We start from the raw sequence: 23,446 nt of genomic DNA on the forward strand, positions 1-23,446 counted from the left end.
CATTTTCTTAACTTCCCAAGTAGATTATGTAAAATTCAGAATCTCCGAACTGAAAAAGATCTTAATGTGCGTTTGGCCCAGCCTTCTGTCTGTTGCAAAATCTCCTCTATGACATCAAGTTGGTATTACAGCTTCTTGACCATTTCCGGAGATAGGTAGTTAACACACTCCCAGAGAAGCTTCCCTCTTTATTTGTAAACTGCTGTAATTGTTATAAAGATCTTTTCACATTGAACTTTTTTCTTTTAACTTCTGGTTGTTGATCTGAGTTCCACTCCTCCAGATCAATATAGAGATGCGGAACAATAGCAGTGATTTGGGTATCTGCCTTCTTCCTGATCTTCAGGGAATAAATCTAATGTTTCATCCTTATTTTCTGTACATTTTTGGTAGTTAGCCTGTATTAAGTTAAGGAAGTGTCCTTCTAATAGTTTTTTTAACAAGTCATAAATAGGTGTTGGACTTTATTAAGTGATTGTTACTGTAAATTTCCCTGTGGGGCACACACTCAGATGTGTCCTACATATTTTGATATGTGTTTATTTATATTTCCCAAATACTTGTCATGGTACCTGGCACATAATTAGTACTCAAGAGTATTTATTTATTTATTTATTCAAACATCCTCCTTTCCTTTTTTTAAACTAGAGAATAGAATCCATGTTTACTGATATATTGCATAATAACTTAAGTAGAAGGGAGTACTTAATTTGATTATGATGTTAATATCTCTCCTTTATATTTCAGGTACAGCAGCTGCAAGGAGTTTACAGTTTACAGGAACAGCACTTCTGGACTTTGTGTTCTGACGTTTATGTTGGGACCTTGAAATTAATAGTAGCACCTGATGCTGATGCTAGGTGGATTTTAAGCCAAACACATAATATTTTTACTCAGGTATGTCTTTTTTACTAACTTCTTCTTAAGGGTCTTAAAATTTTTTATAACTAGTAGTTTTAAAAATATTTACAAGGCCAAGGTGAGAGGATGGCTTGAGGCTAGGATTTCTAGATCAGTGTGGGCAACATAGTGAGACCCCATCTCTACAAAACGTAAAATTAGCTGGGCATGGTGGCACACGCCTATAGTCCCAGCTGCTTGGGAGGCTGTGGCAGGAGGGTTGCTGGAACCCAAGAGTTTGAGATTGCAGTGAATTATGATCCAGTTGCACTCTAGTGTGGGCCACAGAGCAAGACCCTGTCTCAAAAAAAAAAAAAAATGCTATTTAACATAATAAATATATATATACTAAACTATAAGGTAAACATAAAGCCACATTTTTTTTTCCAACCACAGAGTTGTTTTGGAAATACCTGTTTTAGTTAATATTCTTCAGGAATAGGAAGATAGTTCCTATATGCTCATCATTGTACTTATTTGAGTTCTTCAAGAAAAAGTATATTATCCTTTACTGCACATTTCTTAGAAGATACATTAGGTACTATCTGAAGCCAAGAATTCTAAAACAGTGTTTGGAATAAGAATAAGTGGCTTTAGCTAAAAGCAGACTGTTAACTTTTTTGTGTGACAGCAAAACTATGGTCACCTACTGAGTGATTTAATAACTTTATATGCTGTTGAGTTTTTCTTAATAGTGCAATTGGAATCATGAATTAGTGCATGGTCTACAACCAAATTATTTCAGTTAAGGCTCGTGCCATCATGAGTTAACATAGCTATATGACTGACAATTAAAGACTGATTACTATGGTATGCATTGTGTATATATTGGGAGAATAAGAACGTCATGTCAGTAACATCTAAGAAAGAGGTAGAGAGAATATAAATTCTTTTCTCAGTCTAGTTTGTTAGAAACATTTGGCAAAAAAACCTAGACATTGATACCACTGTCAGAATCATCTAACACAGCAGTCCCTAACCGTTTTGGCAACAGGGACTGGCTTTGTGGAAGACAATTTTTCCATGAACGGGGGTTGAAGGTGGTGGTAGGAGGGATGGTTTTAGGATGAAACTGTTCCACCTCAGATCATTAGGCATTAGATTCTCATAAAGAGCACACAGCCTAGATCCCTCACATGTGCAGTTCACAATAGGGTTCGCGCTCCTATGAGAATCTAATGCCACAGTTCACCCGCCACTCACTGCTGTGAGTGGCCTCGTTCCTAACAGACTATGGACCAGTACTGGCCTGTGGCCTGGGGGTTAGGGACCCCTGATCTAACACATAGATGTAATGAAGAAACAGGTTCCATGTGTTAAAAATCTGTGGTTGAAACTGACATTATATTCCTCCTGGTGTGATACCATGGGGAATACAGAACATGACCTATGGGGTACTCCTACCAAAAACGTTTAACTTCAATCTAACCATGGGCAAACATCCAGACAAATACAGCTTGTGAGAGCCTCAACAGCATATAAATCCAAGGCTGTTAACTTGGATTATTTTAAAAGTGTCAATGTCATAAAGGAGAAAAAGGTAGGGGATAATTCTAGATTAGAGGAAACCTCACAATTAAGTGCAATGTGTGGTGTTTGATTGGGTCTTGGACTGGGGAAAAAAAGCAACCACAAAGGAAAGGGCTGGATAATCAAGGAAATTTGATTATAGACTGTAGTAGTTCATTTAATTGTATGAGTGGTTAAATTTCTTGGATGTGATAATGGTATTGTGTTTATAGAAGACTGTTCTTAATTCTTAGGAGATACATGTTGAAGGATTTAATGGCAAAATATCCAGATGTTTAATTTTCAAATGTTTTGGTAAAATTAAAAAATTGCATATAAATATATATGTAGAGATGAAGCAAACTGGCAAAATATTAACAATTGGTAAATATAGCTGAAGGGTTCACAGGTATTTATTGTACTATTATTTTGACTTTAAATTTTTTCAAACTAGGCTAGGCATGGTGGCTCACACCTGTAATCGCAACGCTTTGGGAGGCCAAGGCGGGCAGATCACCTGAGGTCAGGAGTTCAAGATCAGCCTCACCAAAATAGTGAAACCCCATGTCTACTAAAAATACAAAAATTAGCCGGGTATGGTGGTGCCTGCCTGTAATCCCAGCCACTCGGGAGGTTGAGGCAGGAGAATCGCTTGAACCTAGGAGGCAGACGTTGCAGTGAGCTGAGAGCACGCCATTACATCCCAGCCTGGGTGACAGAGCAAGACTCTGTCTCACACAAAAAAAAGTTTTTTTCCAAAATAAAAAGAAAAATAGAAACTTTGGTGGCACCTCATTGCCATCCAGATAAAGCCCAGACTTTCTAGCGTGAACCAACTGACTTTTAAAGTCTCTCTCCTGCTTTACATTGCCGTGTACTTTATACTCCAAACCCACTAGACTGTGTACTTTTCTGTGTGGGACAAAAATCCTACTCTAACTTGAAGATCCAATGCAATTGTTACTTTCTCTCTGAAGCCTTAAGTGTCCCACAAAGCAGAATTACTTTATTCTATGTCATACATATCACATTGTACAACTTGTGTGCAGGTTCTTACCAGCTGTCATGATTTTGCATTCCCAGTGCTTAGAAGAGTATATGTGTATAATGAATTTGTTGTATAAACAGATTTTAAAGACTGTATTTGATTAAAGCCATCTTTATATATGCTAAGTATGGAAAAATATTATTGGGTTCCCATTGGTCTTTTTTAACCACAAGCTCAAAAAGATCTTAATGAGATCTAAAATATATCTTTCTGATAAAGAGAAATGTGTCATTAGGTCCCTTTGGGAATAAATTAATGAAATAATCTTATGTATAATTAGGATTTACTTCAGTGCTAATCTTATGTGTAATCAAGACATACACTACTACAAAACAATATGCTGATACCACTTATTTCAGAATTTTAACAACTAGGTGTCTTTCTTAACAGACACTGTAAGTCTATCTCATGACCTTCATAATGAAGCATGCAAGACCTTCACAATGTGTCTGAATCCTTCTTATACCTTCTACATGTTTCCAGGACAACAAGATAACCAGGCTAGCAGTAATGTTTCTTTTCACTGATGTTTCCAGATTATTTTTCCCTCCTTTACCTTGAATTTTCTCCTAGATATGCCATGTCATTTCACCCTCATAGTGTGAGCTTCTGTTGAGCCCTAGGACACCCCATACTCTCCTAGGACTTTGGCACTTACTCACAATTTGTCCTCTAAAAAGGAATGCAATTTCTAGTTTTAGAAATGTGCAAGCAGCAGTGTCGGGGCTTAGGAACTGCTGAAGTTGCCATTCAAGTAAGTGGAAGGAGGTTCTTCTGGTAACTTTAGAAATGTTGGCTTTAAAAATGACTGAAATTGAAAGTTTATTCAACTGCTTCTTTGGTTTTGGAAACTGCATTTGAGCTTTGAATATTTTAAGCCCTGAAAAAGTATTTTAAGCCTTTTTGTCACCTAATGATTTTAAAATTGTTTTATGATCACTGCTTTAGTTCTGACGTATGCAAATTGAAATTTTCATGAATTTATTTTCCTTTTCTGTGTATACCCTAGTAATGCATGATCCTTATGCAATTAGTATATGCCAAGGCTTGCAGGAGCATTTTTATTTTATGAGAGGAAATTTAAATTAAAAAAAATTAATCTTAAATTATATCTTGTAAATTTTACTTATCAAAAATAACAAAACTCAAATTGCTCCCTTTTTGATCACACAGATGCTTCAGGTGTATTTCTTATAGACAGATTTAAAATACTGGTGGCCTTAGTTCCAAAAGACCAAAAGAAGGATTTTTTCAATAATTTATAGCTTTTTGTTTATTACATTTTTAGGTATCTTTCTTATAGCCAGTCTTAAATTAGAATGTAAGTGATAGTTTTTGGTTAAAAATATCTAAAAGTCGAAGAATTATAACTTTCTATTTTGTTAATAAAACTATAGCTTTGTGACTATATCTTAGGCATTAGCTTTTTTAATTTCGTTTTTCAGAGTTACCAATTAATCTTTAACTGCTAAAGAAGTTGGCTTGCTGTACGTGAATATAAACTAATGCAAGTGCATTGCTAAAAGCCACTTAGTACTTAGATTGCTTTGGGATTAAGTGACAATACAGTTTGTAAAGTACCAGGTTTTGTGCTGGCATAGAAAAAGTCCTCTCCCTTTTCTTCCCCTTGCACCAATTCTTTTTAATAAGTTATCATTTGGGAATTGATAAAATGGAAAGTTTATGTTTTGTGTTTCATGTACAAACAGGAAAAGAAAATGGGATACTAGATTAGGAAGGCAATTAACATCTTATGTTTTAAACTGGCCAATAGTATTTGTTAATTTTTTAAAATAACACACTTCACAATCATAACTGTAATCCTAAAAATTTAACATACTTTTTGTTAGAAATAATGTTTGAAGGAAACGTATTAAAGAAACATCTAGAAATATGTTTGAAGAAAAGTCTAGAATATGCTTGGGGTTTATTACCATTCTCAGTTCCACAAAACACAAAAGACGGTCTCGCCTAATACATATTTATTCCTTGATAGAACTTCTACCTTTATTTCTTCCGTCTTTTCTACTCTTCTGCCTTTCTCCCTTGTGCCTAATAAGTCCTAAGCCCCCAACTTCCTGCTACAGCTTTTTGTGCTCTATTCTCTGTCCTCAAAATAGAAGTTAACACTGATACCCAGGAAGGAACCAAAAAGCCTCCTCACAAGCCCAAATAAGAGTGCCCCAAGTTTCAGAAACTTTCTGCCTCCGTTAACTCTCCTAGGATCATAATCCCTTCCTGTGGCTCATCTAACCTTGCTCTGTCTGCTTGAGGGAGGGGGTAGGAAGTAGGAGAAGGTGGATTACTATTTTTCCACTTTTCCTTTTCTTTTTTTTTTTTTCTTTTAAACTTTTGGTCAAGGGCTTTAATGTTTCCTAAGTATTGATTTTGGTTGCCTGCTCTGCAGTTTTTCCTTATCCATCTTCCCATTATCTTTCTTCATCATTTGTACTTGAAGTCCACCAGAATCTGACCTTCTTTGGAAGTTGGAGAGAACAGCCACAGGTTGTGAGGCCAACAGATCCCTAAGTTTATTGTTTTTAAGTAATCCACATGATTTAAGTGTTCACTGGTTGATGAACAGAGGTGGAAATAATAACAGCATCAGCAGCTAGCATTTATTGAGAGCTCATCATGTGCCAAGTACTATGATCAGTACCTAACATATTAAATGAGCCTCAAAAGACAATTTACAGAAAAAGAAACCCACACTCAAGTTACTGTTATTGACTTGTAATTTAGTCACAGTTACTCATTATTTTGCTAACTCTGAAATGATTTAGGTTTCACAAGGAAGAGTAAGGCAATTTGTCAAGACTTCATTTTAAAGGGATAAAGATGAATATATGTTCAGTCGAAATAATTTTCTGTAGTCATATTCCTGTTTATTTCTCTAAATTTTTTACTTCTGATTTGTTATCCTTTCTACAACAATAAATATGTATTGAAAATATTCTAAGCCTATGGCACCAGGTTAACATTTATTTTCTTAAGAGCATAAAAGTGTTCAAAATAACTAGGTGCCTTTCCAATTTATAAAAATATTGACTGGAGTATAGTTTGTACATTATTCTCAGGATATGCAATGAGTACTATGTGGTTTTCACATTTTAAGGACCTGTCAGCCAGCCTCTGGCTCCTGGTCCCATTCTAGGGGTAGAATTTATGATGGACCTGAGCAGTGTTTTCATCTGTTGGAGTGTCTGTCATGTCTTTGTGATGTGAACAAACTATAGAAAACTTAGTTTGCATTCAGGGAGTAGGTGACTTACCATAGGATTCTTCCACTTTTCTCTTTACTTTGAAGGAAACTGGAAGAGGAAAATGAGAATCTGTAAAACTTGAAGCTGTCCTCATCAGGCCAGATGGATAAAGCAAAATGACTTTTTTTTTTTTTTTTTTTCCCCTGTTAGACTGAGCTTTTATGGAAAGCTGTAAGCCCTTAGGGGAAGGTTATCAGCTTGAGTAATTAACTCATGATTATGCAAAGATAATTTATCTAGCCTCTTTGTTTTTCCTTTCTTTTTGACTGCCTTGGGCTACTTCATTTTTTATTACCATATTATCTGTGTTAGGGCTAGGAGTAAGGAAAATGACAGAGACAATAAAAAGAGCCCAACTTATTTTGCCCGTTTTACTTTACCTAACAATGTTGTTGAAAAATAAAATAAATTAAGACAATTTATTTGAACAATATTTGTTTCCTCTTATGGTTTGATATATAAGAATTTTTAAAGAGTTTCTAAGTACAGTCATTTCAGGTGTCATCTGGATAATGTCAGATCATATAATTGTAATCAATCATAATAATTTGTAATAGCCTTTTATAAATGCCTGGTATATAGCAAGGATTTATTGAATATCTGTCAAATATTGGATGAATACGTAACAATTGTGTGAGATTAGTAGGGTTGGTGTTTATCAACGCTTTTAAAATGAGAAAAAATGAAGTTTGATTTTAATTTGTAACTCAAGAACATATAGATACTAAATTCTGTCTTTTTTCTGCCACATCATCTTAACTGAGGAGCAGATACTATTAAATATATTTTTCTTAAATTTGAGTAACAACTTTACCTTTCCACAGGAAGGCCTTTTATTTAAAAAAAAAGAAAAAGAAAAAAAAAGGAGAAGCACCAGCAAAATTAAAATATGTTTCTTTTGCTGGCAAGCTTCTAGAGCCTGTCAAGCCTTTTATCCATTTGAGTAGTTCCTGAATCCTTTCAAGCACTTAGTATTGTACAGTGCCCTCCTACCTGAATTCTAGAAAAAAGTCAAGCTAGAAAACAGTGCTTTGAGGAGTCCAGAAATTACTGTGAAAAGGTAATGCTAATAGATTTTTTCCCCACTCTGGTTTTTTCCTATTAAATATTCCAATTTACCTTTTATTCTGTGGTACTGAGAAAAAAGGGCTTATTGTGACTGACGGGTTCCTTTAATTAAAAATAGATCATTTTGGGTTGAAAGAAGGAAATTAGTGGAATTTCAGTTAATTCAACAAATACTTATTGATCACTTACTGTGTGCTGGCTCCCACTTGAGGTTCTAGGAGTCAGCAGTGTAAAAAAGAAGACCAAATCCTTTATCTCGGAGAGATTATATTATAGTGAGAGGTCAATAAACAATAAACACCTTGAATAAGTTGTATAATACATCACAAGGTGGTAAGTGTATTGGGAGTGAGTGCTGAGGTATTTACTAGCTCTTGTACCAAGCTTTTTTTTTTTTCTTTAGCCTTTGGGGATTTCAATTTTCAGAGAGAAGGAAGAACTAGCAAAGGAGACTGAGAAAGACTGATAAGTGAGGTGAAAGGGCAGGCAGTGAATATTCTCTGGAAGCCAAAAGGGAAAATATACATATATATATGTTTAGTAGGCGGGAGTGACCATCTGTATTCTCACTGATAGGTGAGGTAGGAAGAGGCCTGAGAATTGGTATTAATGTGAGCAATGTGGACGTGACCTGGACAAACAGTTTTGGGGAAGTGTTGGGAAGCAAAAGATTGGTTGAAATGAGTTCAAGAGAGAAGTGAGAAAAAGGATTTTAGACAGCAAATATGGATAACTCTTTTGAGGCTTTTTCTGTAAAGAAGAGTGGAGATTGGGAGCCCAAAAGGAGACGTAGGGCTAAGTAAAGGGGTTTTTTGATTTTGTTTTGTTTTTGTTTTTGTTTTAAATAGCTTTAGGGGGTACAGGTGCAGTTTTGTTACTAGGATATATGCATAATAGTGAAGTTTGGGCTTTTAGTGCAACTGTCACCTGAATAGTGTACATTGTACCCAAAAGATAATTTCTCATGAGGTTTTTTTCAAAGCTAGAAACAGCTACAGTGTGTTTGTATGCTAATAGAAGTGATCCAGTTGAGAGGGAGTAAATTGATAATACAGAAGATATTGGGGAGAATTTAGAGAGCAGTATCCTTGAGTAGCAAGTTCGTATCCAAAACAGAAGAGAGGACTTGGAGTGCAAAATAATTCCAATAGATAGTTATACTTGCTAGATTGTTTACTAATCATTTATCATAGGAGGATTTAGACAGGGTTGATGTAGGAATTTCAGCTAGGAGCCAACCAGTCAAGCATTGTAGAAAGGGAATTACAATTCTCTGTAATTACTCTGTAATTACTCTGTAATTGTAGAAAGAGAACTGCATTTTTCTAAGTATCACCTGGATATCTGGATAGGGTGTGTGACTGTTAACATGGCTCTTTTGTTGTTGTAGTTGTTGTTTTGTAGTGGTAAATGGAGATTCTTTTTTGTAGCTTATGAATATATTTGTTTCTGAAATAATAATTTCTTTTTTTTTCAAAGCGAGATTTATAAAAGAAAAGAATTACTTTCCTGAAATGTGTAGGGTGTTATTAGTTTGTTTGATTTTCTAACTTTTTTTTTTTTTTTTTTTACTTTTCAGGCTGGAGTGAGGCAGCTCTATGTACAGATTGACTTTGCAGCCATGTAGTGAATGGAAAGAAATTATGCACCTTTTATGGACCAAATTTTTCTGGTACTGTACGATCCAAAACATTGTACCCAGCTTTTTAAAAGAGAGAAATTATCACTACAACTCCCGAGCACTAAGTAGACTGGGTAGAGTCAGCCGTTTATGCTCTGTGGGGAGTTCACAGCTAAGCGATCAGATTTAAGAGGATATCTCCTGGACTTTTGGTCTTTTCTTTTGTGCTCTTTCCTCCAAATCTTTTTGACTTCTGAGGTTTTTGGTTTAGGGTGTTGATTTGTCCTTTTTCTTTCTTTTTTTGTGTTTGGTTTTTGTTTGTTTTCATGTTGAATGCCCACACCATCATCCTCTCATCCCAGCCAGTAGGAATTTCAGATTGTGGGCCTCCAGTCTTCTGGAACGTCTTCACTGAAGCTGCTGGAAACCACTGCTTTCATTCCCACAAAACCAGTATTACTTTTTTAAAAAAAAAAAAAAAGAAAGAAATTGGAAATCTGTTCTATAAGTAATGTCACAATTGTTGACGTTCTTCAGTATAATCATGTTTGTAAAATTGTTTGTACCTTGCAAACTTATGAACCAAACCATATTGGGTTTTCAAAGTGCCTTTGTATCCGAAAATGTATTTGCCAGCATAGAAATGTACCATCAAAAGTCATGTATGGTTTATTTTTATTTTTTATTTTTTGAGATGGAGTCTTGCTCTGTCGCCAGGCTGGAGTGCAGTGGCGTGGTCTCAGCTCACTGTAACCTCCACCTCCCGGGTTTAAGCTATTCTCCTGCCTCAGCCTCCTGAGTAGCTGGGACTATGGACATGTGCCACCACACTCAGATAATTTTTGTATTTTTAGTAGAGACGAGGTTTCACCGTGTTGGCCAGGATGGTCTCAATCTCTTGACCTCGCGATCTGCCTGCCTCAGCCTCCCAAAGTGCTGCGATTACAGGCGTGAGCCACCATGCCCGGCTATGTTTTTTTTTTTTTTTTTTTAATGGATATTCTGTAATCTATACAAAGCAAGACTATCGCCAGTAATGTATACAAATTGTCTTTTTGTGTACTTCCAGCATAGGTTTGGATATATGAACATTTTTCTTTGATTGTTTTATCTTATCAGAAAATAAAAGCTCTTAATTTGCTTTTTAAAACAAATTTAATTATCACATTTTAAATTACTTCATGGACTGTGTTTTCAAAACTTTGCAAATTCATCTGTTATACAGAAAATTTTGACTTAAAACATCTGCTGAATTTCAAATTTCTGTAAAAGCTACTGTATCTGTGATAAACTTCCCTATATCTTTCCTTGCCATTTCTATGGATTTTATAATTAAAGAAAAAGGCATTGGAGACTGAAGGCAGAAATGATTGTGACAGTGCCGTTTGGCTTTTTCATTCTTCAAATGCCAAGTCATCCACTTTGTTTTCCTGTTTAGGCTTTGCACAAATACAATTGCTTTCAGGAATCCTAAAGCAGCATTTTATTGAGTTTGAATTATTAAAGGTACAGAGGAAATGTGGTGATGTAGAACTTTTCCTAACACAGGCATCTAGGAAGTAAGTACTAAGTTGATTTTCTAGGTTCTTATATATCTGAAAAATAAAATTGCAATTTGAGATAAGTGCTTGAACACTCTCCTTAAGTATTCTCTGTGTTTTATGAATAGATAATGATCTGATTTTCCCATCATACTTCATTTTACCATACGTATTCCCTTTTAACTTTAAATAAATTGTAAATGTGGGAGAAAAAACCCTGCAGGATGGAAATGATGATTAAGAATGTAGATCAATAAGCAGAAATCCCTGTTGATTCTAAGTTTCAGAGTGTCTTTTCCCGTATTTCTGACCTACATCTATAAACTACTCTCTGTTAGGAGAACTAGACCACTTTCTTCATTCTTTTCTAAACTGCTGCAGATTGCCATGAAGTCTATCAATAGTCTCTTTTCTGCAGGCAAAGTAGTATTTTCTAAACATGTTTGCTTACTGCCAGGTGGTTTGAAAGCTATGATTTACTGCAGTAGTATGTGCTTAAAACAACTGTTGAGGTCTTTTAAGAGGGAAAGTTCAAAAGGAAGTGTCCTGATAATGGTACTGGTTTTTCTACAAATATAAGTAGTCATTTAGAAGTTTGCAACTACCACCAAGTCTGAGAGAACTCTGGGATATTTTGTGGGTTTTGGCATATTAGATAGAGAAAATGACAGATCTAGATGAAGGGAGATTTTGGATGTGTGCCTTTAAAAACTGAGTATGTATAACTACTGATATTTCACATATGGAGATATTTGAATACCCAAGTCTGCCTTTCACAGAGCTCTCCATTCTAAGTTTAGTTTTTGTCAAAATATGAATCATTTTATTTGTACTATCAGTACACAAATGCATGAGTATGTTTATATAGTGTTAGACTGATGTGAATTTGCATTTGTTACATGATATTGCCAGCTCATATCAGTTAGCAAGTCAGCATTAACATTTATGCTTTAATTAAATGCCAGTATACCTACGTGTGCAGCAGTAAAAAATTAGTGAGAAAAAGCAACTTTTTTTGTCACTCTTAGGAAATATTTTGTCTTATTAGTGTTCTTGGCACATGTGTATTACTAAAGTTGATAATTCCAATGAGAAATACTACCTGATTATTATTATAAAATTAATTTACAATGTCCCTGATATTGGGCTAACTCTTACCAAAAAAACAAAAACAAAAACACACAAAAACCCCGTATCTGAATATAACTTTGCCAATATTTTTAAAATTCAAAATATTCTCTGGACAACAAATTTGTATTGCTCAGGGACAGTTTACCTTGCCTGGTAAACCTTCCCAAACAGAAATATAGCTATACTAGCTTTGGTTTTTGGGGGTTTTTTGTTTGTTTGTTTGTTTTAGATGGAATTTCACTGTTGTTGCCCAGGCTGGAGTGCATTGGCGCAATCTCAGCTCACTGCAACCTCCGCCTCCCGGGTTCAAGTGATTCTCCTGTCTCAGCCCCCTGAGTAACTGGGATTACAGGCACCCACCACCACGCCTGGCTAATTTTTGTATTTTTAGCAGAGACAGGGTTTTACCATGTTGGCCAGGCTGGTCTTAAACTCGTGACCTCAGGTCATCCTCCTGCCTCGGCCTCCCAAAGTGCTGAGATTACAGGCATGAGCCACCGTGCTCAGCCACGAGCTTTGGTTTTCTAAACACAGATTATATTCCTCAAGATGAAGGGCTTAACATATCCACAGCTTCCTCAGTTTGCTAACTCCCCATGCGTCTTTGTGAAGGACAGTATCTAGTTTATTTGTAGGTCAGTGTTCTTGTGCTGTCATTTCCCTTATATTTGGAATTTGTCAGCATTCCTGAAAACCTACACATGTATATCAGTAACCAAAATGCTATAACTTTTTTGCACCTTTGTACAGCAGCCAAATCATGAACTCAAAATGTGTTTGATCACAGTTCTATGATGTTTTTACCTACCTACTATGGAATAATCAGTTTTTACAGAGATTATTAATATGGTAGAACCCTGTTATGTAATGCCAAAATTTAAGAACCATATTTACATTGCTTAACATAGAATTTTACATCTAAGCAAGGACTGGCCTTAGAAGCAGTCTAGTTCTACCTCTCATTTTACAGATGAGAAAACCGAAGCCCAGAAAAGCTCTCATTTGCTCAAAGTCACAGAGATAATTAGTGGCAAAGCCAAAAAGATTCAGATCTTCTGACTGAAAGTCAGAATAGAGTTCTTTATACTCTATTATGCTGCCTCTCCAGTGTAATATTTGCCTTTCTGTAAATGGGATTAAATATGATTTGTAAATAAAGGACATCTAACCTCCTTTTTTTGGTACATTAAGGCACTTTATAAATGGACTTTTATTGTCTCATTTTTCATATATAATTATTTCCATAATATTCTTTATGGAAGATGTTGTAATTAATTTTAACTTTTTTACTCTTATAAAGCCAGTTCCTGACATTTTAAAAAATGGTATCTGTAAAATGGATCCTTTTATGAGTGAATTTTTCTGTTAATTGCCCAAGGCTAAATCCATTGTAAGGATTGCTTAGTTTCTTTATTTTGTTTATGTTCTCTGAACTGGTATTTTTTTATAAACCAGGCTAATTCACAGGTCATTCCATTTCAGTCTTGTCATGTTGGCTTCCAGTCACTGGAAAAGCTTTTGCATGTTAAAGATTTTTAGAGCCATGCAAAACTGGGCATTAAATGTTACATAAAACAAATCTTTTAAGTAAGGTAAAATGTTGAAGTCTTAACCAGAATTCCAAATACTAAATTCTAACTCTTCATAAAAGCATTACCTTTGGAAAGTTAAATTTTTTTTTTTCCTTTCATCACCATCTTTGAAACAAATTATTTTCCAATTCATAAGAACTTTGGTAAAAAAAATAAATAAATAAAAGGAAATTATATTTTGTTTGGACATTCATTGGAAGGCTTGTTGAAGACATGATCCCCCAGAAGCCTTAGTGACCCAGATCTCAACCAGAGGCTCAAGACAGCCTCAGATACAATGAAAGATTATGAATCCAAAAAAAAAAAAAGAGAAAAGGAGCAGAGAAGGACAGTTCTGTTTAAAGCCAAATGGATGTGAGTCTGACCAGGGTGTCTTTGGTTTATATTTCCTAACTGCAGATTACACAGAAGGCAAGGTTAGTAAGTATTTATGTGCCAGACGCTTAGTGTGGCCTTCATGTTATTACATTTAAGCCTCAAATTTCTACAAAGGAATAATTTTGTATGATTTTATGATTGACAGAGCATTTTCAAATCTCCTCTAATTCTCATAACTTCTCTGTGAGGAAGGGATTTGTATCCTTTTTACAGATGAGGAAGCTGTTTGGAGATAATTTAAGTGACCTGCCTGGGGAATATAGCCAGTAGTAGAGCACTGATTAATCAGGTGCTGACATCTGCTCTGCTTTGTGTATGTCATTCAGCAGTGCTTCAAAGATCCAAGAAGTTGTAGCAGATCTCAATAGACTCTCCTGTAAAATTAGTGAACAATCACCATGACAAAATTGGTATGGGGGAACAGTCATTATACATTATTCAGACTCATTCCTTCTTCCAGTGCCCTTATGCTTATTTCCTACCTTTCCCATTGGTCTTAAACTGTGCAGGCTAAAAAGAGGAACCAGAACTCCCTTAAGCACTTTTAAGACTATTTAAAACATAGAGTTTTGTTGGTATTGCAGAGTAAGCTGCTTAAGGGACTAAATCAAAAGATAGTACCCTCTATGGCCGTATGAAGAGAGAAACTGAACTTCTACCCGAGAGACCTTAATTTAGTTTATTAGAGAATTATCTTCCCCAAAAGTACAAGCAATTTTGTACTACAGGAGAGGGATAAGTACATTACATTTTATGCACACCTTTCAAAACCAAGAACTATGTTGCATAAATAGTAGTAATCTATGCTTAAACTTAACATTTAATGTTGACTTCTTACAACAGCCTTGAAAATTATTTGTAATTGTGATCATGATGTTGGAAAGCTTGTAATAAAGAATATCTTTCTCTTATGCACTCTTTTATCCTCATGGATTTACACGCTCAGTAAATGGTTAACTAGTGAACATTTTAGATAGTTGTGTCAAAAGTAAGAGTTAAGGATAGGTAAAACCAATAATTTACTGTTTTTTACAGCAGACATCTCAGCATTTCTTTGGCATTTTTGCACAAATAAATGACTATATATTCACCTTGGCCATTTTTTTTAAGTAGCCCTGTGAGCTGCTCATTCTTTTTCATATACAGTGGAAGTATAAAGATGTTACCCATTTTACAAATTGTTGGATCAAAATTTGACAGAATTGGGACTGTGGAACCTGGGTCACTTGAATTTTCTGTATTTTGTATGGCCAAGTCAGGAACCAGACAGTCTCCATAGTCTCCTTTGTTTTTATGGAAAATTGCCATATTCACATATTTCATTTATCCTAATGTATTGTCATCCAAAACGAAAGAGGTCTTTCTTGAAGGTACTTTAAAGACAACACTACATGTATTCAATTACTGATTTAAATATTCCCATAATTATTTTTTACCTTTCTCTTTTTCCCCTCAAACACATTTTAGTAGCACCTCCCTCTATTTCTTCACTGATTTTTCATCTGTTTTCATTGTTATTTCCATTATAGAACTTCTACTTTATACTAGCAGGGAAAATTTTTTTATTTTGAGTTTTAATATTTGAATTTTGTTTATGTATCACATATTGTGCTACAGTTAGCCTCAATGAAAATTCTATTTTGAACTAGACATCCTGTCAATAATTTGTCAAGTAACTTCATTGCTTCCCTTAATAGCAATTCAGTGAAATTTTTTCCCAAGTGATATTCCCCCCAACTTTGTGAGTTTGATAAACAGAATGAGTCTTTTATATTGGAAATACTGTGAATGGAAAATTGCCAAATCCCTTCTTAGTATATTTTAAACACCCCTACAACACTTTACCTCCCTGCCTTCAGTGGTGGTTAAACATATGGCCAAGTTAGAATTTGGGTTTGATTCTTTTGGTGAAGACTATGGCATCAAAACATTTCTTAAAATGTTTGAGTACAAGGCTAAGTTATAATGTCAGCTTTAAAAGACTATGTTGTGATTTGGTTTGAATATGCTGAAGTGAGCAAATATGATTTGCCCAAGTGCAATACAACAAATCTATAATGTATATTTCACATTTTCTACTTGAACTCATTCATGTATATATTTTGTTAAACTTCATATGTATTTAAAAAGAATCATGAACTGTATCAAAATTCTTTCAATAAAATTTCTGTTTAAAAATCTCTACCTGAATTGTGTCTATCAATCAGTTTGATGAACTGAAATGAACACTGTGAATCTTACAGGTATTGGAATAGATTCTAGAGGACTTAAGGAATGAAAGGCAAAAAAGGATTCTCAGAGCCAAGAAACGGCAGAACTCATTAGGAGAGAAGAGATGGTAGGAGGTTGGAAGTTTCTCTACATTGTGAACAGCCTCATTGTGGCTCTTAGTCAGCATTTGACCTCATAAACATGTCTCAAAGTATTTACTTCCAGATATTTCCATCACTCCCAAATTGTTCTCTCATCTCAGTTTCTATGGATGACTTAGTCTTATATGACATGAAAGCCAAAGCATCTGATGTGAGCCTCCATTATCCTTCCAAATTTTTCTCTCTAATTAGAAGCAATTCCTTTTTAAAATAACTTCTTCCACAATATCTCAGGCACCACTCATGTCACCTTCCTTCTCAAATGTCTTCTTACCAAAGCAGCTTCTTTACTATCAATCTCTGCCATACTTCAAGGCTTTATCCTCAGCATGTCTGCTGTCAGATTCCTTGTATGTGGTCTACATTTGCTGCTTCTACCTCCTTTCTAACCATTTCCATAGCTCGTAGTAGTATAGCTTCACTCCTATCTTGTAGAAGTTGCTTCAAGGCCATCAGTGGCTTCTTGTCACATTCATGGCGGAACTACCAGCATATCCCATTCAAAATTGAAGAAAACAAATCTTTCCCATTCAATTCTCAACTACCAATTTGTCGGAATTCTTCATAGAATTCTTAGAAAACTGAGCAATGCCTTTATCACCTCCATTTCCTGAATCCCTTATCATAAAATGTCTTTCTTCCTTTGAAATCGTTTACATTCTTTTCCATTCCCACTGCCCTATTCCAGGATTTCACTGATGATTGCAAGCAGAATCACTTTCCTTGTCCAGCTCTAGTCACCTCCATTCCAGCCCCCACCCAAACAATTCTGGCTTTGGCAGAGAGTACAAGGAATTTTCGTTGAATCCAACTTTTGTCCAGGCGCTTTTGAAAGATTTGCCCTGTCCTGGCTTCCTGAATGCCTGGGGCTGGCCCCTCTGCATACCTGCTAGATTGAGACTCCCTACCTATCCTGTGTTCTCTGGAATTAGCCTCTGGCCGAATTCTACAGTGGCCTGTCAACACTCCTACAGAGCAGTCTCTTCTGTTTATACACTGGGTTAGGAAGTTGTTTGGCACAGTACTGCAGCGGCCAATCTTATGTAGAGTTTTGGTTTTCCTAACCACAGAAGCCACCCTCTGTTACACTGGTCTTGCTTTCCCAGTTTCCACTTGCAGTCCTCTAGCTCAGGAATCTTGAGTGGCTCTCTAATGCTTATCAAGTGTAAACTCTTCTGAACAACTTTTGAAACTTAAATGCATTTCTTTCCCCTCCTTATTAAATCAAACCCTTGATTATGGCACCAAACTTTTCATTAGTCTAGAGCAAAAATAACAGCAGAGACAAGGAGGAGCAAACAGGTTCAATAGGTGTAGACAGAATGATAGCAGTTTACTATTTTTTTCCATTCTTTCCAAAAAAAAAAAGGAAACAGCATTTTAATTGGATTCTCGTTCATTAAAACATTATCAGGTCATCCAGTTCTACTTTGAGGCAAAAAAAAATCTACCATGAAATTCAGGCTTAGCACATGCTACCAACATTTAAATTCACAATTCAAATTTATCTGCTAATGTTAACAGTAAGAAATGCATAGTCTGGCACAGTGTAGGCAAGGCAATTTATTGAAAATGGATGATTTTTGCTTTTTAATGTAAAGTTTAACTCTTCGAAAAGTGATTATGTATGAATTGTTAAAGTGAATAATACTCTTTGTGAGAGAGCAACTGCTGAAACTAAAGAATAAAACAAAATAATACAAAGACATCGTAAAAAGTATTTCCTGAACGTAGCCACCAAATGGCATTTTTTAAATGTGGTATTTTTTAAGTAAACAAGATATTCAGATTCACATATAAGCAGGAGCACTTTCATAGCAATTAAGGCTTGGCTTGGCCATTTGGCTTGGACTTTTGTCATTTTGACTTGTAAAATTACAAATAAAGTAAGGTCCATCTGATTAGCCGTTGCTGTCTTCCACCCTAGACAATAAGTTAGATCATAATGTTCAGCTTTACAGGGTTTATTGTCCCGTATGTGCATCATACTACTTTCCCCATGAGCAATAATTTGTACATAGGTCATGTCGGTTTCTACAGTCTTCAAAAGAAGGCAAAGTTACTACATTTGTTGTTAACATTAGTTGGAGGGAAGACTTCCCACTGCCTTCCAAAAGCTTCCCCCAGGCAATCCTGTGGTGGTGGCCAACAGTTATGGAAGCCCACAGGAACTAAAACTTTGAGGGAGGGGAATATTTCTGTTTGGTCGAGTTATGGTTTTAAAAGGGTACAGCAACCCTGTTGCTTTTTTTTCTCTCTGTACCCCCTCCACATGGGTCAGAATGCAGGCCCAGTCATGAAGGTATGAAATAGCAACAGAGTAGAGTAACTAGATCCCCAAGTTTCTGGCCAGAGGACCAACCAAGAAAGGGAGCCCAGGGAACCAGGAAGTAGTGGAGAGATTATGGAGTGGGAGGAAACTAGGAAAGCAATCTCATAAAGTTGTTTACAAACGCCAAGGATCATCCTCAAATCACTAATGCTTGGATCTGGTTCTACTTAGCCTTGAGAATCTTGAGAACTAAACTATCCAACAGACTACTTCGTAAGTCCCAAACTGCAGGCCACAAACTTGAAATAGATCCAAAGAGAACTGCAGTCTTTGAAAACTGAACTTACACTGGAACTGTAGCCCATAAAGAGCAATCTGATAATTGTATCCTGAACCTAACAGGTTGGTTGCCTGCTAAAACAAAAAGATTGATATTCTCCATTAAATCTGAACAAGACCCAGCAACTCACAACGTAATATTCAAAATGCCAAGCTATAATCCAAAATTACTTGACAAAGTGCTGCAAAAATTTCAACTTACAGAAAATCAATAGATGCTAAAACTGAGATATCAGTCTTAGAATTACCTAACAAAGACCTTAAAGCAGATATTTAAAATGCTCAAACAAGCAATACAAAAATGCTATATGAAATGCTCAGACACCTACAGAAAAATACTTGACAAAGAAATCAAATAATCTTGCAACAAATGTTTAAAAAACAGAAGATACAAAAATAACCAAATGGAAATTTTAGAACAGTAACCAAAATTTTAAAAACATACAGAATGGACTCAACAGCAGAATGGAGAAGACAGAGAAAAGAGTCAGTGAATTCATAGATGGATAAAAATTATCAGCTCTGGGCAACAGAGAAAACAGACTGCAATAACAATGAACAGAGCTCAGGAACCCGTGGGACAGTAAGAAATGTCTAACATTTATATTTATCGGAATTTCTCAAAGACAGGATAAAGTATATAGTGCTGAAGGAAGATCTGAAGAAATAATGGCTGTAAACTTCCCAAGTTTGGTGACGTACACATAGAGTCAAGAAGTTGGGCAAACCCAAAACAGAATAAACCCCAAAATGTCTACACCATCTCAAACAATTCCAATCAAAATCTCACAAGCTCTTTTGTATATGTCAACAAGCTCATTCTAACATTTATATGGAAAGGCAAAGGAACTAGAATAGCCAAAACTACTTTGAAAAAAGAATGTTAAAGGAACCACACCACCTGTTTTTAAGATTTACCATAAAGCTAAAGTAATTAAGACAGCATAGTATCACAGAAGGGAGAGACACACAGATCAACAGAACAGCAAGAGTTCAGAAAGAGACCTACATAAATATGGCTTAATGATTTTTACAATGGTGCAGAAACAATTCAATGGAAGACTAGTCTTCTTATCAAGATGTTGTAACTAAACATCTACATGCCAAAAAAAAAAAAAAATGAGTGTGGATCTAAAACTCACTTCATACAAATATTGAGTCTGTTGAATTTGGTGATGGGATCTTAGACATGGCAACAGAAGCATAATCCATATAAGAAAACATAAACTGGATTTAATCAAAATTTAAAATGTTTGCTTTATCAAAAATGGTTAAGGGAATGAAAGGACAAGCTACAGATGGGGAGAAAATATTTGCAAGTCATATATCTTACAAAAGCTTTTATCCAGAATATGTAATAAACACTCAAAATTTAACCATATGGAAACCATCCAATTTAAAAGTAGGCAAAAGACATGAAGAGATGCTTCATCAAATAAGATAAAAGAATGGTGAATAAGCACATGAAAAGATGATCCACATCATTAGGCATTGGGAAATACAAATTAAAACCACAACAAAGACACCACTGCGGCCAGGCACGGTGGCTCACGCCTATAATCCCAGCAATTTGGGAGGCCGAGGCAGGCAGATCACCTGAGGTCGGGAGTTCGGGACTGGACTGACCAACACGGAGAAACCCCGTCTCTACTAAAAATATAAAATTAGCGGGGCGTGGTGGCACGTGCCTGTAATCCCAGCTACTTGGGAGGCTGAGGCATGAGAATAGCTTGAACCCAGGAGGCAGAGGTTGTGGTGAGCCGAGATCATGCCATTGCACTCCTGCCTGGGCAACAACAGCAAAACTCTGTCTCAAAAAAAAAAAAAAAAAGACACCACTACACACCTATCGGGATAGTTCAAAATACTGCCAATATGAAGTGCTGGCAAAGATAATACAATGCTGGCGAGAATGCAAAATGTACAAGCACTTTGGAAATCATTTTGGCAGTTTCTTATAAAATTAGGTGCACACTTAATCATGTAATCCAGCAATCCCTCCAGATATCAGGCAAAAACCTGTTATGTTAATGTTTTAACAACTTTATACATAATCGCTAGAAAGTGGAAACAAACCACTTATCTCTCAAATAGTGAATGGATAAAAATGGATAAACAAACTAACTGTAGTCTATCCATATGAGAGAACACTACTTAACAATAAGGAGGAATGAACTAGGGGATGAATATAAAGGGAGAGTGGGAGATCTTGTGGGTGATGAAACTGTTCTGTATCTAGATTATGGAATGGGGTTTCACTACATGATAATTTTAAAGAACTTTATAGTATTAAAGAGCTAAACACTATTAAATAAATAAATGTATGCAGCCTTCAGGTATTTCCATTTTAACTAACACTGGGATTTCACTACTGTTCATCCTTTCCCTGCTGAGTAATGCAGTGTTCATTTTACAATTTCATTAAATTGAGATTAAGTTACATACAGAACAGGATTGCCAGATTTAGCAAACAAAGGAACCTAGTTAAGTTTAATTTCAAATAAAAATTTGGTAGGTTCCCTACTAACACCCGTGGTAGCTTTTTTCTTTTATCATTGGTTTTCATCAGTTTTACCTGTTATGTTAGGTATGATTTTCTTTATTTCATTTGGGGTTCACTCAGTTTATTGGATCTGTTGACAGCTTTTTGGCTTTGACAGAATTTGGGGTAATTCTGGCCTGTAAGTTACTTATATTTTCTTCTGCCCTATTTTCCTTCTATTCTTCTAGAAATCCAGTTACGTAAGTTAAATTGCTTGATATTTCCCCAAATGGCATTGAGGCTCTGTGCTGTTTTCCTTCTAATCTTTTCTTCTCTCTTCCTCAGATTGGACAATTTCTTTCATGTATCATCTGTATTCTCCAGTTAAACCCATTTTTTTTTTTTTATGTTTCCACTTTTGGGGTGAGAGTATACACTTATATGCATTCATTACAACCACACTACCTTTTCTTTTTTTTGAGACTGAGTCTGGCTCTGTCGCCCAGGCTGGAGTGCAGTGGCCGGATCTCAGCTCACTGCAAGCTCCGCCTCCTGGGTTTACGCCATTCTCCTGCCTCAGCCTCCCGAGTAGCTGGGACCACAGGCGCCCGCCACCTCGCCCGGCTAGTTTAGTTTTTTTTTTTTTTTTTTTTTGTATTTTTTAGTAGAGACGGGGTTTCACCGTGTTAGCCAGGATGGTCTTCATCTCCTGACCTAGTGATCCGCCCGTCTCAGCCTCCCAAAGTGCTGGGATTACAGGCTTGAGCCACCTCGCCCGGCATCACACTACCTTTTCTTCCATGAACATAGTTCTAAAAACTGCTTTAAAAATAACCTTGTCTGCTAATTCCACTATCACCTAGTTTATGTTAGGATTTTTTTTTCTATTGTCTGCTCTTTTTTTAAAACCATAAGCTATAAGCCGTATTTCCTTATTACTTTGGATACCCTATAGCATTTTATTGTATTCAGGTCATTGTTTATATGTTATGCAGATTCATTTTATTATACTCTGAAGAGTGCTAAGCTTTGATCTCATTTAAATTATTGGCTAATCACCTTGATTTTACATTATGTTAAAGGTTTTATCCTTAGTTTTAGCATAAATCTTTAGTCTTGTGCACAGCCTTTATTAATACATGGCCATTCTGGGGCTTTGGGAAGCTCAAAGTTCTATCAAGCCCTTCTAACTTGTCAGAATTCAAACTTGAAACTCTGTCTTCTGTTGCAAAAGAAAACAGCCATCTCTGTTCAGCTTCTTGAGCCTTCCAACTGTGGCTTTTCACCAAGGTCCATGGAGTCTTCCTGGGGCCTGCACGGTTCGAGAGTTAGCTAAGGATTCAAGGAGAGATCATATGCAGACAGGAAGCCTCCTCCATTTCTGACACCTTCATTTCTAGGATCTGCTGCTTTAATTTTCAGTCCTTCTAGCAGCCCTTAATTCCATCCTAACACCTCAAGCCAGTAAGACCGCAACTTTCTCTTGAGTTCTAGCCATGCCTTACCACACAGTCTGGGAATGACCTAAGGGGAAAAATCATATATAGTTCACAGCTGGTTTCAGTGACTCCCTAGAGTTTTTAGACCATTGTTTATTATATTTTGTCCACAGTTTATAATTGGGAGGGTTTGGACATTACAAGCTATAACACCATTACTAAAACCAGAAGTTCTTCATTTTATAGTTCTTAAATGTTTAGTTTAACATATGAGAACAAAATAATATACAACTGGTATTTAAATGTACTTGGCTCTCTCCCCTTCTGTGTCTAACAGATTGAAAATGACACCAGGCATGGTGGCTCATGCCTGTAATCCCAGCACTTTGGAAGGCCGAGGCGGGTGGATCACTTGAGGTCAGGAGTTCAAGACCAGCCTGGCCAACATGGCGAAACCCTATCTGTACTAAAAATAGAAAAAAAAAAAAGCC

The 23,446-nt window shown here is 36.0% G+C and overlaps 1 protein-coding gene across 1 annotated transcript in view; it reads left to right on the top strand.

Annotated features, from left to right (window-relative positions):
• Positions 1-16,233, top strand: part of SLC30A7 (solute carrier family 30 member 7) — an 85,143-nt gene extending 68,910 nt beyond the window's left edge. Inside the window, exons 10-11 of the mRNA XM_050745306.1 lie at positions 748-897; positions 9,368-16,233. Coding sequence (XP_050601263.1) covers positions 748-897; positions 9,368-9,415 — 198 coding nt within the window. The 3' untranslated portion in view covers positions 9,416-16,233. The remainder of the gene's footprint in view (positions 1-747; positions 898-9,367) is intronic.
• The last annotated feature ends 7,213 nt before the right edge of the window (positions 16,234-23,446 follow it).

This window comes from Macaca thibetana, chromosome 1 (assembly GCF_024542745.1).
Source record: "Macaca thibetana thibetana isolate TM-01 chromosome 1, ASM2454274v1, whole genome shotgun sequence".
NCBI lineage: Eukaryota > Metazoa > Chordata > Mammalia > Primates > Cercopithecidae > Macaca > Macaca thibetana.